The following is a 13920-nucleotide window of genomic DNA, read 5'->3' on the forward strand; positions in this document are numbered from 1 at the left end:
CTTACAAGAGAGCTGGAGAGGGACTGTGGGCAAAGGCCTGGAGGGACAGAAAAAGGAGAATGCACTGTCAGAGGGCAGGGTTAGATGCAGAGAAGTTCTTCCCTGTGAGAGTGCTGAGGCCCTTGGCACGTGGTCCCCAGAGCAGCTGTGGCTGTGCCATCTTTGAAGTGTCCAAGGAGGGGACTCAGCACACCCTGGTCTAGTGGAAGGTGTCCCTGCCCATGGCAGGGGGTGGAATGAGATGAGCTTTAAGATCCCTTCCAATCCAAACCATTCCATGACTGCTGAATCACCTTCCCTCACTCACCCTTAATTTTAATTTGTTTTTACCAGCAGTCCCTTGCAGGCAGTAACAGCTATCTCTTTTGATGGATGTGTTTAATTTCCATCCTTTCTGCCTGTATTTTGATAGCAATGCATGTGTAGTGGCTTTAACTTCCACAGCTCCTGTCTTGGCATTCCTGTTTCTGCCTTTGCTTGTAATGCATTGACTGAGCGACTCTATGTTAGGGGTCTGATGGAACTGGGAATCATGTCCTGGTTACAATCTCCACATCCCCTTATTGTCCAAATGGGCTGCTCGGGTGTGTCACATTGTCTTGTTCTCAATGGAGAAAGTGAAAAATGAGATAGACACACTTCTTTGGGGTGTGTATAACTTGTCAGCATTTCACAGAATAGTTTGGGTTGAAAGGGACCTTAAAGCTTGTCCAGTTCCATCCCCCTGCCATAGGCAGAGACACCTTCCACTAGACCAGGCTGGGCACAAGTGGCAAACTGCAGGTCTCTGGTTGCTGGATTTCTGGGAAAGTCATGCTGTTGCAGCCTCCAGCTGAGGAGCTTACATGGCATTTATATTTTCATGTATTTTTAGTTCCAGTCACATTGTATATCCTTGTAAACCCTTAAATAAAGTGAAGCTTTTAGTAAAGATGCAGCAGCACTTCTGATCAGAGAAGAGAGTCCACTGGTTATTCAGATTTGTCTTGACAAAGCATCAAATACTTAAAATTTATAAATATATGTCTATGTGTATAGACCTATCTTATAAAGAAAACTTAGTTATTAGATCATATGAGCACTGCTCAAGCTCCCCAGAGAATGGTCCCAGCCCCAAGGCTGCCAGAGCTCCAGGAGCGTTTGGACAATGCTCTCAGGGATGCTCAGGGTGGGATTGTTGGGGTGTCTGTGCAGCACCAAGGACTTGGACTCAATGATCCTTGTGGTTGCCTTCCTACTCAGGATATTCAAGGGTTCTGTGATCTGAAATTGGGCTTCTGCTGGATTTTTGTAAACCTTTTAAGAACTTCCTTTCTGGTGGACAGAAGTCTCTAATGCCTGTTATGATGGTGAAGGCTTTTGGCAAGTCAGCCTACCTCAACTGGTTTGGAGGGAGTGGAAGGGACACCTTCTGCTAGACTAGGTTGCTCAAAGCTCATCCAACCTGGCCTGGAATACTCCCAGGGATGGGGCAGCCACAGCTTCTCTGGGCAACCTATGCCAGGGCCTCACCACCCTTACCTTGTGAGATTTTGCTCCTCTGGCTGGTAGAGCTAAAACTTGAGCCCTTTCCTGTGCAGAGGCTTTCCAGAAGGAAATTCCTGCCTATCCTGCATGGCATCAGCTTAGTGGTGGTGATGGCCGATGTGACTGTGAATATGGAAAAAATCCAAGTCTGAGATGGGAATGGTTGAATGCCACAATTGAAGTGTTTATTTCAGAGGCTCCACGGAAGTTCAAGCATTAGGACAGGGTCACTCAAAGCCATGCACACATGAGAACAGAACTGAAGGCAGCAGGTCAAACATGCATAAAGTGCCTGGCAGAGCCCAGGCACAGACTGGATCAGGGCAGAAAATTGGAGTTTCATCTCAGGGTTTCCCCTCCAGAGCCACTCATCACATTTCTGAGTGCAGCCTTTCTGAGTAAGCCACACCAAACAGGATAAGAATCATTTCAATTAGCTTGTTAAGTGTCAAAACTTCCCGCAGCAGTGCTCCCACTCTTGCAAACCCCAGTGCTGCCTTGTGGCTCAATAACCACTGGAGTTAAATCAGATTTTGCCAGACCATCTGTCACCTTGTTTAAGCCGAGCACAGCTGTGTGCCGTGCACAGAGGAGCCAGTGGAAGATTTTTACGTTTTCTGACAAGACAAGTTGATTTTATAAAGCTGATTACTTTTTATTAGTGGTGGGGGATGGGGGAAATTTTGCTGGGGTTGCTCTTGCCCACATCAGGCATCATTTCTCCCAGAGATCTCTGGTTCCTTGCCTCTGATACCTTTCCTTTGTGCAGGTGGTTGGTGTTGATTCCACATTTGGTACGTGTACAACAGCAGACACTTAAAAGCTGGGAATGAAAGTGGCTTGTGGTAATTATCACAAAATTAAAGATAATCTCCTGCTCTGGAATTCTGACAAAGTGCAGAAATGAGATTAGTGCAGCAGGAGAGCAGTGGCAGCCGTGCAGGGAGAGTGCATTCCCCTGGCCCAGGGCTCTTAGCTGCGCTGTGTTCCCAGCGATTTCCAGTGCTCAGTCTGGAGCAGCATTAGCTCCTTTGGATTCCCCCATGGTCTGAAAATGCTGCTTCAGTTTGTGCTCTGGAAGTTCATTAGCCTAATGCTCACTCAGAACCTTATTTCCTGCTCTCCAGGCCATTGCAGGCTGTTTTGTTCGGCGGTCACAAAATTGTGTTGACTTAGGTCAAAGAACTAATTTTTCAGGGCAGTTTAAGCTCACAGTGGTCCTGAGCAATGTGCTGCTGCAGTCTGAGGGCTGGAGGAGTGACAGGGTTCATGTCACTCGTGCTCTGTCACGTCACTTGCCCCCCTCACCTGAGGGGACCCGGACTGAGTGCATGATAGAGGAGAGCTGCTCTGCACCCCTCAGGTTCCCACTCTGCTCTCTTCCCTCTGCCTGTTTGCAGTGGGATTGTACAACACAGGGAGTGGCATTTTAGTGACTGTCTCTGAGGCAGGAGTTGGGCACCATTTAAAAGAGAATAACAAGAAGTGACTCTCCTCTACCACCTTTGGCTTTGCCCTGCAGGCCAGACTGTAGGCCCAGGGGTGCTCTGCAGACAGCTCAAAATGCCACATGACAAGACCTGTTTCACATGAGGGACTGCCTACTTTTTGGAGGTCAGGATGGTGAGACACCTGCAGCACTTCTGATCAAAGCATCTTCATCTCCCCTGTAATCACCAAGGGTTTTTTGTTGAGCTTGTTATTTATTTGCTTTCCAGAGTCTGAAATATTTTCCAAAATATAACTGAGTCACACATTTCTCTGGTGTTGTCATCCCATTATCATGGGATCTTGGAATGTTTTGGGTTAGAAGGCACCTTAAAGCTCATCTTGTTCCACCGCCTGCCATGGGGATGGACATCTTCCACTACTCCAGGTTGCTCCAAGCCATGTCCAGCCTGGTCTTGGACACTTCCAGGGATCCAGAGGCAGCCACAGCTGCTCTGGGCAACCTGTGCCAAGGCCTCGCCATCCTTACAGGGGAGAATTTCTTTGCAATATCCCATCTACCCCTGCCCTGTGGCAATGGGAAGCCTTTCCCCCCAGGCCCTTGTCCAAAGTACTTTTCCAGCTCTCTTGGAGCTCCTTCAGATACTGATGCCCAAGTTCTTGCTCAGGCTCCTTCTGAAACAAGCCCTGGAGCAGCATCACTGCTTCTCTTTGAAAGAGTTGAGCAGGTACTATGGGTAAATCATCTGTCTTAGTTTGGAAGACAGGCATCTGCTAGGGAAAGCCTGAGCTTCCCTTGGAAAGGAGAATGTAAACCCCCTCCTTCTGAATTACTATAGTTTTGGAATTAAAGGGCTCTCAGACAAAGGTATGGGGATAGGAATAACAGTTGTTTACTAGTATACTAGTAAACTATATATAGTTTACTGTATATATTAGTATGTATAACAAGGCAAACAGAACAACTACTACAGCATTAACAACAAAACAGAACCAGGAACCTCGAGGGGCTTTGCTTCCCAGAGCCTGGGACAGTCTGATCTTCGTGCCCCTGCAGGACTCGGAGGAGCACCAAGCTGGAACAGCAGGAATGAGTAGAAATACCAGGCTGGTGGAGGGAGATGTAGTGGAGAAATCCCGGGTGGTGGTAGCTGGAATGGTGAGATGTCCTGGCAGGGCAGGAGATGCCGGGGCTACAGCGTAGCAAGAAGACTCAGCAGTGCCAAAGAAGCAGTGGCAGCAGCGGGACCAGGCCGGCCCAGTTCCAGCAGGGCAGGAGATGGCGAGCTCAGAATTCCTGGGCAAAGAAGCAGATGGTGGTAGATTGTCTAAGACCGGACTTGGTGGTGACAGTGAATTCCCCCCTTGTACTACACAACAGCTTCGCTGTCCTCCTTCCAATGCTGAGAGCAAGAGATTGCCTGCTGCTGCCCCCAGCCTCATCCTTTACCTGCCCCCTCCGAGAGAAACTCCCAGAGACATGCTACACTCCTCTCCCGACTTTTGGCCACCTCTGTTATGATCAAGCACCCACGAGTAACCCAGCAGCTAATCTCCTAGAAATTCATGGGGAAAAAAATCCATAAATAAAAAAAGGAAGAAACTTAACCCCCAACACATCAAACTTCTTCCATTGCCAAATGGGGGAGATACTGAAGGAGCAGAAGTTGGGTTGGGTACTCTGGAGCTTTTCCTGCTCTCCAGCCAGGAGGGACAGAGGACATCCACTTCCCCCCAGTGAAGATCGCCCTCTAATTTGTGTGTATATAAACTCAAAATTGCACTCAATGGTCTCTTGCAAAATAAAGCCCTTTCTGAAGGAATATGTGTTGATAAGGATCTGTGCCTGTAGGACAGGAGCAGGGAGTGGCAGACTCATACTTGGAAGTAAGGCCTTAAACCTGTCCCCTTTGTGTTCTGTGCAGAAAACTCCCTCTTGAGAACTGGCCTGTGCACACAGAGGTGCTGGGGGACTGCTGGGGTGGTGTGAGGAGTTCCTCTTCAGCAGCTCTTGATCCTTCATGGTAGCTCTTGGGAGCCAGCTGGATCTCATGGTCCTGCATTCCATACAGGAGCCTGTGCACTCTGCTCTCTGAAATTAAGGAGCTTCTTGCAAACTTGGGTTTGGGAAAACTCAGAAAAACAAACTCAGGCTAGGAATGGGAGATGGGCCTCATGTCAGAGGGTTTGGGCCTATGTTTCCAGCTCTGATTATATATTTAAAAGCTTGAGGCAAAACCCTGATTTCCACAGTTGGCCGTAATGGAGCAGCAGTGGCTTCTCCTCAGGCAGCGATAAAGATAAATTATGTGTTCGTTTATGTGATATATTTGGACATAGGATTCTATAAATATATTCAGTTATCGATATGGTTTGTCAAGTGCCTTCTGAGTGGCTGGAGAACAGCTTCAGGAGTGTCTCTTTGGGCTTCTGTGTGGAGCCAACTCTTCAGTGTAGTGTGGACCCATTGCTTAATGGGGCAGCAGGGATTTGCAAGACCTCTCTGTTGAAGCCTTTAGGAAATACTGTTGCTGGGAAAAAAATGTGCATTTTTGTGCTTCTGAATATGAAATTGTTCAGGTGACACCCGTACCCTCAGATTCCTGCACTAGCAAAGCTGAAAACTGAGTAAAACCAGCTGCTCTAAAGGCTGGCTGCTGTACTTGAAAAGTACAGCATTGAGCTGTTTTCTGAGTTTTGGTGGTTGGGTTGAGGGTTTTTATTTGATGTCCCTACTTTTACCTGATGCTCTTCCCTTTTGTCTGCAGGTCCAGGCCCAAGAAGGACAGCCACCACTGAGGTGAGATGTGTAAAGCTGGGTTTGACAATCTTGTGTTGAGAAATGAGAACACAGAGCTCTAGGAAACTCTTCTGCCTGCCTTTTTTGAGCCAAACTGCATTTCAAAATACTTATGAGATTACTACAAAATTGATATCTCTTATTTGGGAGAAATAAAATTAGTGGCAGGTCTCTGGAGTCCCTTCATTGGCATCATTGCAGCCACAGAAGGGATGTGGAGGGATTGTGGCCTTCATGTGGCCAGTTTGGCTGTGTGATCCATGATGCCTCTGCATCAGTGGTTAAGGACATCTCTTCCACACCAGCACCTGAAGGTGGTAACTGGAGAATGCACGTATTGGGCATCTCTGGGCCCTCTGATGGGTCTTACCCACTGGTGGGAATGAGTCAGGAAGGCTGTGATTTGTGAAGCCCTAAAACAGGGGAACATCTCTAGGGAGTCATCTTCTCATGTAGACATTCCAGATCACAGGTTCTGAGTCACTGTTACCTTCTGGAGCAAAACTCTTCACAGCTGGGAGCAGGGAATGTAGTAGGAGGCTCTGTGCCTGAAAGCTGTTCACTGAAACCCACACTCATGGCTTAGGGCATCATGTTCCAATTATTTTTGTTTGATCAAAAATTTTTATATGCCCCTTCCCATTCCTCACCTGGGATGATGAGCATTTGTATACATGAACAGCAAAATCTTCCCATAAAACTGCCTGGAATGCTTGATTCTTTTGTAGCAGAATACATGTAATGGGAAGCTCAGCTTCTGTGGAAATTGGTTGCATTGTTCAGTGCAGAATTGCACCACTCTTGCTTGCCCTGGAAACAGCCACAGGCATAGCAGGAGACTGGAAGAGACTTTTGTCACTGCAGTTCCTAGGATGGCAGTTCCTTCCCTGTGCTTGTGCCTGCTCATCATGTTGGGAGGATTATGATGAGCCATTGGCAAGGCAGGACAGCACAGCTTGGGCTTGCATGGAGTGAGAATCCAGTGGGTTAGTAGGAGGAGAGGCTGAGCTTTGCTGCTGCTCACAGCTGCTGGAGGAGGAGTGCTCAGAAGCAAGGCTGGCTTTGCTAATAAAATAGGGTAGGAAATGGGATTTTTGAAAAAGAACTCAGACTACCCCTTAGTATGAGAAGTACAAGCAGATTGACCAGAAATAACTGCAAGCTCTTGATCAAAAGCTAAAGTACAAAGAACTTCTTAGTATGAGCAAAATTATCCATTGTCTGCTGGAGCCGTTGGTTTGGAGCTGCGTTTGTGCAGCACTCGAGTGACAGGGATAGAGCAGTGTCACTTGGGAAGTGACCTTGGAGCTCTCTGCACACTGCTCAAGGGAACATCCAAAGCTGTTCTGCAATGTGGCAAACCCTGAAATGGTGCTGATCTCTCAGCAGCATTTCTAGCTGTCTGGTGGGCTCCAGGATCCATGGAGATCAACTAACAGAGAGCTTGGGTGTGGGTGCAGTGTTGACTGGTGGTGGAGTAGAGACTCTCTAGGGCTGCAAAAGGAGCTGCAGGGAACTTCCCAACACCTGGTTACACCAGACTGTTAAAGGAGCAGCCACAACCTGCTACCTCCTGGGTTGGCAAAGAAAGCCTAGGCAGACCAGAGGTAGGAGAGGAGGAGGAGACAGGAGCAGGTTTGTTTTCACCCTGAAGTGCTGGCCGTCTGTAGTATTTCTGTAAACTTCAAAACTTGTGGAAGAGACGTTCCTGTGGCTTACCCTGTGTGGTGGGCTCACTCTTGGAATAGTAAACAGATGAGATCTTGCTTAAATGGATTATCTCAATGTGAGTGGAGCTGGGCTGTCCCCGTCAGCTGGCTTTGGTCTCTCCAGCAAAGCCCAAGGTGTCAGTGTGACACTTGAGGGCATGAGATTTTAAGAATAAATCTCTGTGGCTGTTTGATTTAATACATCACTGTTTTAAATCAGTGGGAAACCACAGTCAAGCACCAGGGGAGTCTTGGCAGCTGGATCTTTTCCAATCTCTGCATCTTTGCCGAGGGCTCTGCCAGTGAGCAGTGGGGATGTCAGGTGGAGTGTTGCTATTCTAACTCATCTTGAGGGGTGGAAGTATAATTCAAAGAGCTTCCATTTCACGTGCTGGCACTCAGAGTTTTCTCCAGCACTACCATGATCCCTATGTGCAGTACAATGTGGGAATGTGGCTGTGCTGCTCTGATGGCAGCTCAGCCTGTGCCCTGACTGTTCTTGTGCTCTCCTTGCAGGGCCCATCACTGCCAGGACAGCCAGGCCAAGGAAAGAAGATTGGCCATCGAAGTGTGGATGCTTCTGGGGAAACCACCTACAAAAAGGTTTGGGTTTGGGGAGTGGGGGATGGCACCCAAGTGGGAGTGACGGGCTGAGAGAAGTTAATGGCCCAGTAGTTATTAATCTGGTTGAGATTTTTATGTAGCACTCTTGGACTACACAATCCTGCAAACAGCAAATCTGAAGCCCTAATTAATCTCTTCAGCACCTAGGTAAACTTGGTTAGCAGTGTGTGATGCCTGAGATGACCCCAGAAAAGTCACAGACATGACTGTGTTGTAATGCAGGGGATGTTACTGTGATATATCTGCTGTCAAATGGTTGCTGACTGCTCTTTTCCTTTTGCCAGACCACCTCATCCACTCTGAAGGGGGCCATCCAGCTGGGGATTGGATATACTGTGGGCAATCTGAGCTCCAAGCCAGAGAGAGATGTCCTAATGCAGGACTTCTATGTGGTGGAGAGCATTTTTTTCCCAAGGTAAAGGAGAAGGGGAAAAGAATGAATGCATTAATTACTTCTTTTCTTTTCCTCTCACTGACTTTTCAAGAGAGCTTCCCTCTGTCTTTAGATCAGAGTTGCATGCTGTGAATCTGCTCCATGATATACAAACAGAACAGTGGGAAGTGTTGGAATCCACAGTGCACTGGCCTGCAGGGAAGCACAGTGCAACCCTAAAATACACTCCACTTTGTTACCCTTCCTATATGCTTGTCTTTGTAGCTGTCCATCTAGAATTTCTACCACAAAATCATACCATGTTTTAGATGGAAGAAACTCCTTCTGGAAGCTCTCTAACTGTGAATAAACAGAACTCATAAAAGTTACATTCTCTGTGTAAATATATTCTGCTTGGCAAGTGGTTGTTCCTTTAATCTCTGAAAATAGATTTTTGCAGATAGTTTGAAACCTTTTTCCCACCACAGAAGAAAGGTAGTGGTTGGTGTTCCAAAGATGTCTTTTTGCAAGGCTCAGTGCATGTGAAATACACAGTAGCATTAGTGTGACTGTCCATGTCTGGTGAATGGTAACAGGCCCTGCCCATGTGTGTGTTCTGTGCAGCGAAGGCAGTAACCTCACCCCAGCTCACCACTACGCTGACTTCAGGTTCAAGACCTATGCCCCAGTGGCTTTCCGGTACTTCCGAGAGCTCTTTGGGATTCGTCCAGATGATTATTTGGTATGGATGTATTTTCAGATTTCTCTGTCTTTTTCTCCTTTATTTACCTTTACCATGAGAGTGGTGAGGGCCTGGAACAGGTAGCCGAGAGAAGCTGTGGCTGGGAGTGTTCCAGGTCAGGTTGGACAGGGCTGGGGGCAAGTTGGTGTAGTGGAAGGTGTCCCTGCCCATGGGAGGGGCTGGAATGAGATGGGCTTTAAGGTCTCTTCCAACCCAAAACATTCCATGATTCCAAGTCTTGAATTTGCTGAATGGCAGCTGCCGGCCTGTACTGGAGGGAAGCCATGACCTGCACACTGTGTGCACTGTGTAAGCCCTGCAATGGGCTTCCCTCCATGGTCCTTGTAGTAATAACAACTTGCTGTGTTTACAAGTCAAAGGAGTTGTGTTCTGCTGGGTGCAACCCTGTAATGTCCCCTGTGGCTCTAAGGACAAAGATGGGATTTTTTTTCTTGTGTATTCACTGGAGAGCTATGTGAGTGTAGTTATTTTAGTCATTCTAAAAAGACAGAATAAACTACAGCTTCTTTTTGTACTTCAAAAGCCCCTCAGAGCTGGAAAGGCTGGTTTTCAAATACCTTGGAGTACAAGCTGTTGGGACTTGAAGTGCACTGTGATTGAATTTGGGCCCTTGCCTTTATGTGACATCCTGTTCTATGTGAACTGGGGAAGGAAACACATCCATGAGTACACACCCTCCCCTTTTGGAACAGCCCTTTTTGTGTGACTTCATCTGTAGATGGAGGTGATCACAGCTGAACACCTGACAGAGAAACAAACCTCTGCCAGTGCCTGGTGGGAGGGTAACAGTGATCCCCTCCCATCAGCCAGCCAAGGCAGTGCTGCCTTATGGATGAGTGTTCAGAACTGAGGACAGGCAAGGAGTTTGCCTCAGTTGCAAAGGTAATGGCTCTGATATGTTGTTTCTGCTTCTCCTGATAGTCTCCTGCCTATCACAGCAGCAAATGCCTTTAATTATGCATGAGATGATTAACTTCATCAAGTCTGGGATTGTTAATCTGTGCAGAGCTGAAAGCTGTTTTCATTACATAAGGATGAGCATTCATTGTTCTGATTACCTCCCTTCCATGCCTCACCTGATTCTCCCCATCTCACCTCTCACTGGGCAGTTCTGTGATCCTGCCCTGACCCCACCTGACCCCTGGAGTACCTGGGTGGGCATTGAGCTAAAAAGTGCATTTGCCTGCTTTGCTTTTTCCTTTTTTTTTTTTTCCCCCTCTTCTGCTGGACAAGTCCTGCTGTTTGCATTCTGATGACCAGACATGTTCTCCCAGTTCAGGCCCCACTGCAGAACTCTTTGCTGTGCTTGAGCAGGGCTCATCCCTTTTGATTGCACACCTGGGATAAGACTTGTCACATGTTTTCAGCACGTGAAACATGGCTGTAAAAATACAGCCAGGTTGGATGGAGCTTGGAGCAACCTAGTCTAGTGGAAGGTGTCCCTGCCCATGTATGGGATGAGATGAGCTTTAAGGTAATTTCCAGCCCAAACCATTCTGAGATTCTGTGAATCAGGCACTGGCTTTTGCAGGGAACAGGGGAGCACAAGGCCAGGGGAGACTGCTGAGAACAGCCAGTGCTTTGTATTCCCTCCAGCAGAGTGATATGTGGTCCCTGTGCAGACTGTGGTGTCTCCTGAAATCCTCTGTGTCCATCAGCGTGTGCTGGGCTGTGCTCAAAGAGCCTGAATGCGATATGTGCATTCAGGCACAATGGGAACAGATAAGATGTCATTACAAAGGCTGAATGTTCCTGAAAGCAGATGATTAGTTGGATACTGAACAGTTGGGATGCACTGAACTGTATTTTTAGCCTCTAATGATAAATAGTCCATCAGTCTGGCTGCTCAGACCTAACCTATAATGAAAATAGGTCTCACTTGAGCTTTGCTACCCCTTAATCTCCCAGGGAGATGACATTATGGGGAAGGCCTTGAGGGCATAGATCTCAAGTCTGCAATAAATGGGGTATAAAACATCACCTTTACTTTTTCTCACCAGTATTCATTATGTAACGAGCCTCTGATCGAGCTGTCCAACCCCGGGGCCAGCGGCTCCCTCTTCTATGTCACCAGCGACGATGAATTCATCATAAAAACTGTGATGCACAAGGAAGCTGAATTCCTGCAGAAGCTCCTTCCTGGATACTACATGGTGTGTATCACCCAGGACCTCGGACCCAGCTCAGCTTCGTTATGGCAGTTTTTCTGTCATGGCAGAGCATCTCACAGGGCACATCGTTCACTGGGTGTCTTGTGGCCTGCCCCCATCCCAGGAACAGTGTTAACAGCATGTCATCCTGTCATGTCATTCTCATGTCATTCTCATCCTGTCCCTTGCTCCTTGAGAGTGGAGCCTGACCCTCACCTGGCTGCACCCTCCTGTCAGGGACTGGTGGAGAGCAAAAGGTCCCCCCTGAGCCTCCTTTTCTCCAGGCAGTAATACAACCACTTTGGTTTTGTGGGGAAAGCACTGCTGTCCCTGAATCTCTCCCATTCCTGCTGTTTGACCATTACTCCAAGGATTGTCCTGTTCCATGGACAGCCATTGCACTGGCTACAATTCCAAGCTGGAGGCCCCCATGGTACCAGCCAGCTTTGCACATCAGTCTGGCAAGGCAGGATACTGAGACCCAAAGATTTGCATTGGGTCAAGTAAATTGGACCCAAACCTCCTGTTTTGGTGCAAAAACCAGGAGCTGGTCTCCCTGCACAACTGTGCTGGAGGCTCCAGCTTAATGGATGAGGACTCTTGACATTGTTAAAATGACCAGGGATTTGTTTGTTGTGAAGATGTCAAGGAGAAGGTGATGAGAAGCAATGCTGCTGTCCCATCTCTGTGCCTGTGCAGTGCATTTATGTGATCCTACACTGGTTCTGTGAAAATTGCTCAATATTTACTGGGGAAAATTTACCCAAGAGAGGCAGGTTGTGGGATGTCTGTGTGTTAGTGACAGCCAGGCCAGGAAGAAATTCTTCCCTGTGAATGTGGGGCACAGGTTGCTCAGAGTAGCTGTGGCTGCCTCATCCATAGGAGTGTTCCAGGCCAGGTTGGACAGGGCTTCGAGCAACCTGCGACAGTGGAAGGTGTCCCTGCCCATGGCGGGGGGTGAAACCAAATGGTCTTTACAGTACCTTCCAATCCAAACCATCCTAAGATTCTGTGAATCACTTGCTTTTGCAGGTGACACTCACATTCCTGGACAGGATGAGTTTTCTTGGAAAGCACTGCCTGTTGCCTAATGTGCGTAGTAAATCAGGTGTGAGGTTTTGAGTGGGAATGGAGTTGCACTGTTAATCCTCCCATCATCAGTCAGTGAATTAAACTGAACTTACTTGTCTGATGCAGAGTTCTGAGTGACCAGTTGCAGCTTTCCACTGTCTGTGGGTTGTGTGGTGCTACCCCTGATCACCCTGCTGCTCCTGGGAAACCACCCATATCAAAGGAGTCAGGGAAAGGAAGCAGGGTGGTTTCATCCTGAGTTACTTTAAAGCTATTTCCATTTACCTGCCTCTGTTACTTTTGGCACTCACCAAGAGGGCTCACTGCTGTGCACAGGTGGGTGAGCTGAGCGGAATGAAATTTTAATACAGTCACATTTCTGCTGTCTGTCAGAACCTGTCAGGTCTGTCCTTCCTGCCACAGCATGAAGAGAAGTTCTGTTTCCTTCCCAAACGTACCCAAAGCTGAACAAGCAAATCCTGCCTGTCATGTCATTCCTAATTATTCTGCTGCCTAAAAAAAGGAGATGACAGCAGAACAGGATATCCGTGCTCTCTGGTTGACTGCTTCATAAAGCAACTCTGCAACAGGAGGAGAACATTTATGTTGTTTTGTTTAAAAAATAACCCTGTCCCTGGTTTATTCTGGGCCAGAGAATGGCTCTTGATTCTGACACTTGTGGAGAGATAAAGAGAGCTGTTATTTTTAAGCTTGAAGTTCCCACTTACTGTATTTATTTCTCTCCCAGTTTGCTTTCCTTTTTTTAGCTGCTGTACTTGGGGAAAGCAGGGGATTTCTGGACTTTGTTATTTGCTCAGAGAGTGATGAACATCTCAGTCCCTGTATTTTCAGGTCCTAAAGCCACTGAAATGCAAGACTTTGTCAAATGTGTACACTGAGCTGCTGTTAACTTCTCTCAGCAAAGAATCCGTAGTCCAACTGTTGATGTGCTTTGTGGTGAACACAGCAGAAATTTTTTGCTCAAATGACCTTTATCCATGCTTTTTTCCACCCTTGCTACAGAATCTGAACCAGAACCCCCGGACACTGCTGCCCAAGTTTTATGGACTGTACTGTGTGCAGTCCGGGGGCAAGAACATCCGCGTGGTTGTAATGAACAACATCCTGCCTCGAGTGGTGAAAATGCACCTGAAATTTGACCTCAAAGGTTCAACCTACAAACGCCGGGCATCCAAAAAGGAAAAAGAAAAGTCCAGCCCTACGTACAAGGATCTGGACTTCATCCAAGACATGCCTGAGGGCCTGATGTTGGATGCAGACACCTTCAGTGCTTTGGTGAAGACGTTGCAGCGAGACTGTCTGGTAAGAAGGGAGCAACTTGGGGACAGGGTAAGGAACCTCTGTGGCTCTCGAGCATGAGGAAGAGCAATTTACAAATGAGAACCTTGCTAATCTGCTGATCTCAGAGTAGGATCCCTCCTTTCTCGTGACCT

At 47.6% G+C, this 13920-nt stretch overlaps 1 protein-coding gene across 4 annotated transcripts in view; it reads left to right on the top strand.

Moving 5' to 3' along the window:
* PIP5K1C (phosphatidylinositol-4-phosphate 5-kinase type 1 gamma) overlaps positions 1 to 13920 on the top strand; it is a 51871-nt gene that overhangs the window by 20770 nt on the left and 17181 nt on the right. For all 4 annotated transcript variants that reach the window (XM_083879771.1, XM_083879769.1, XM_083879770.1 and 1 more), the window contains exons 2-7: positions 5745 to 5776; positions 8002 to 8088; positions 8394 to 8524; positions 9107 to 9224; positions 11246 to 11398; positions 13490 to 13789. In XM_083879771.1, coding sequence (XP_083735897.1) covers positions 5745 to 5776; positions 8002 to 8088; positions 8394 to 8524; positions 9107 to 9224; positions 11246 to 11398; positions 13490 to 13789 — 821 coding nt within the window. The remainder of the gene's footprint in view (positions 1 to 5744; positions 5777 to 8001; positions 8089 to 8393; positions 8525 to 9106; positions 9225 to 11245; positions 11399 to 13489; positions 13790 to 13920) is intronic.

Source organism: Zosterops lateralis, assembly GCF_965231275.1.
Source record: "Zosterops lateralis genome assembly, chromosome: 29".
Taxonomy (NCBI): Eukaryota; Metazoa; Chordata; class Aves; order Passeriformes; family Zosteropidae; genus Zosterops; species Zosterops lateralis.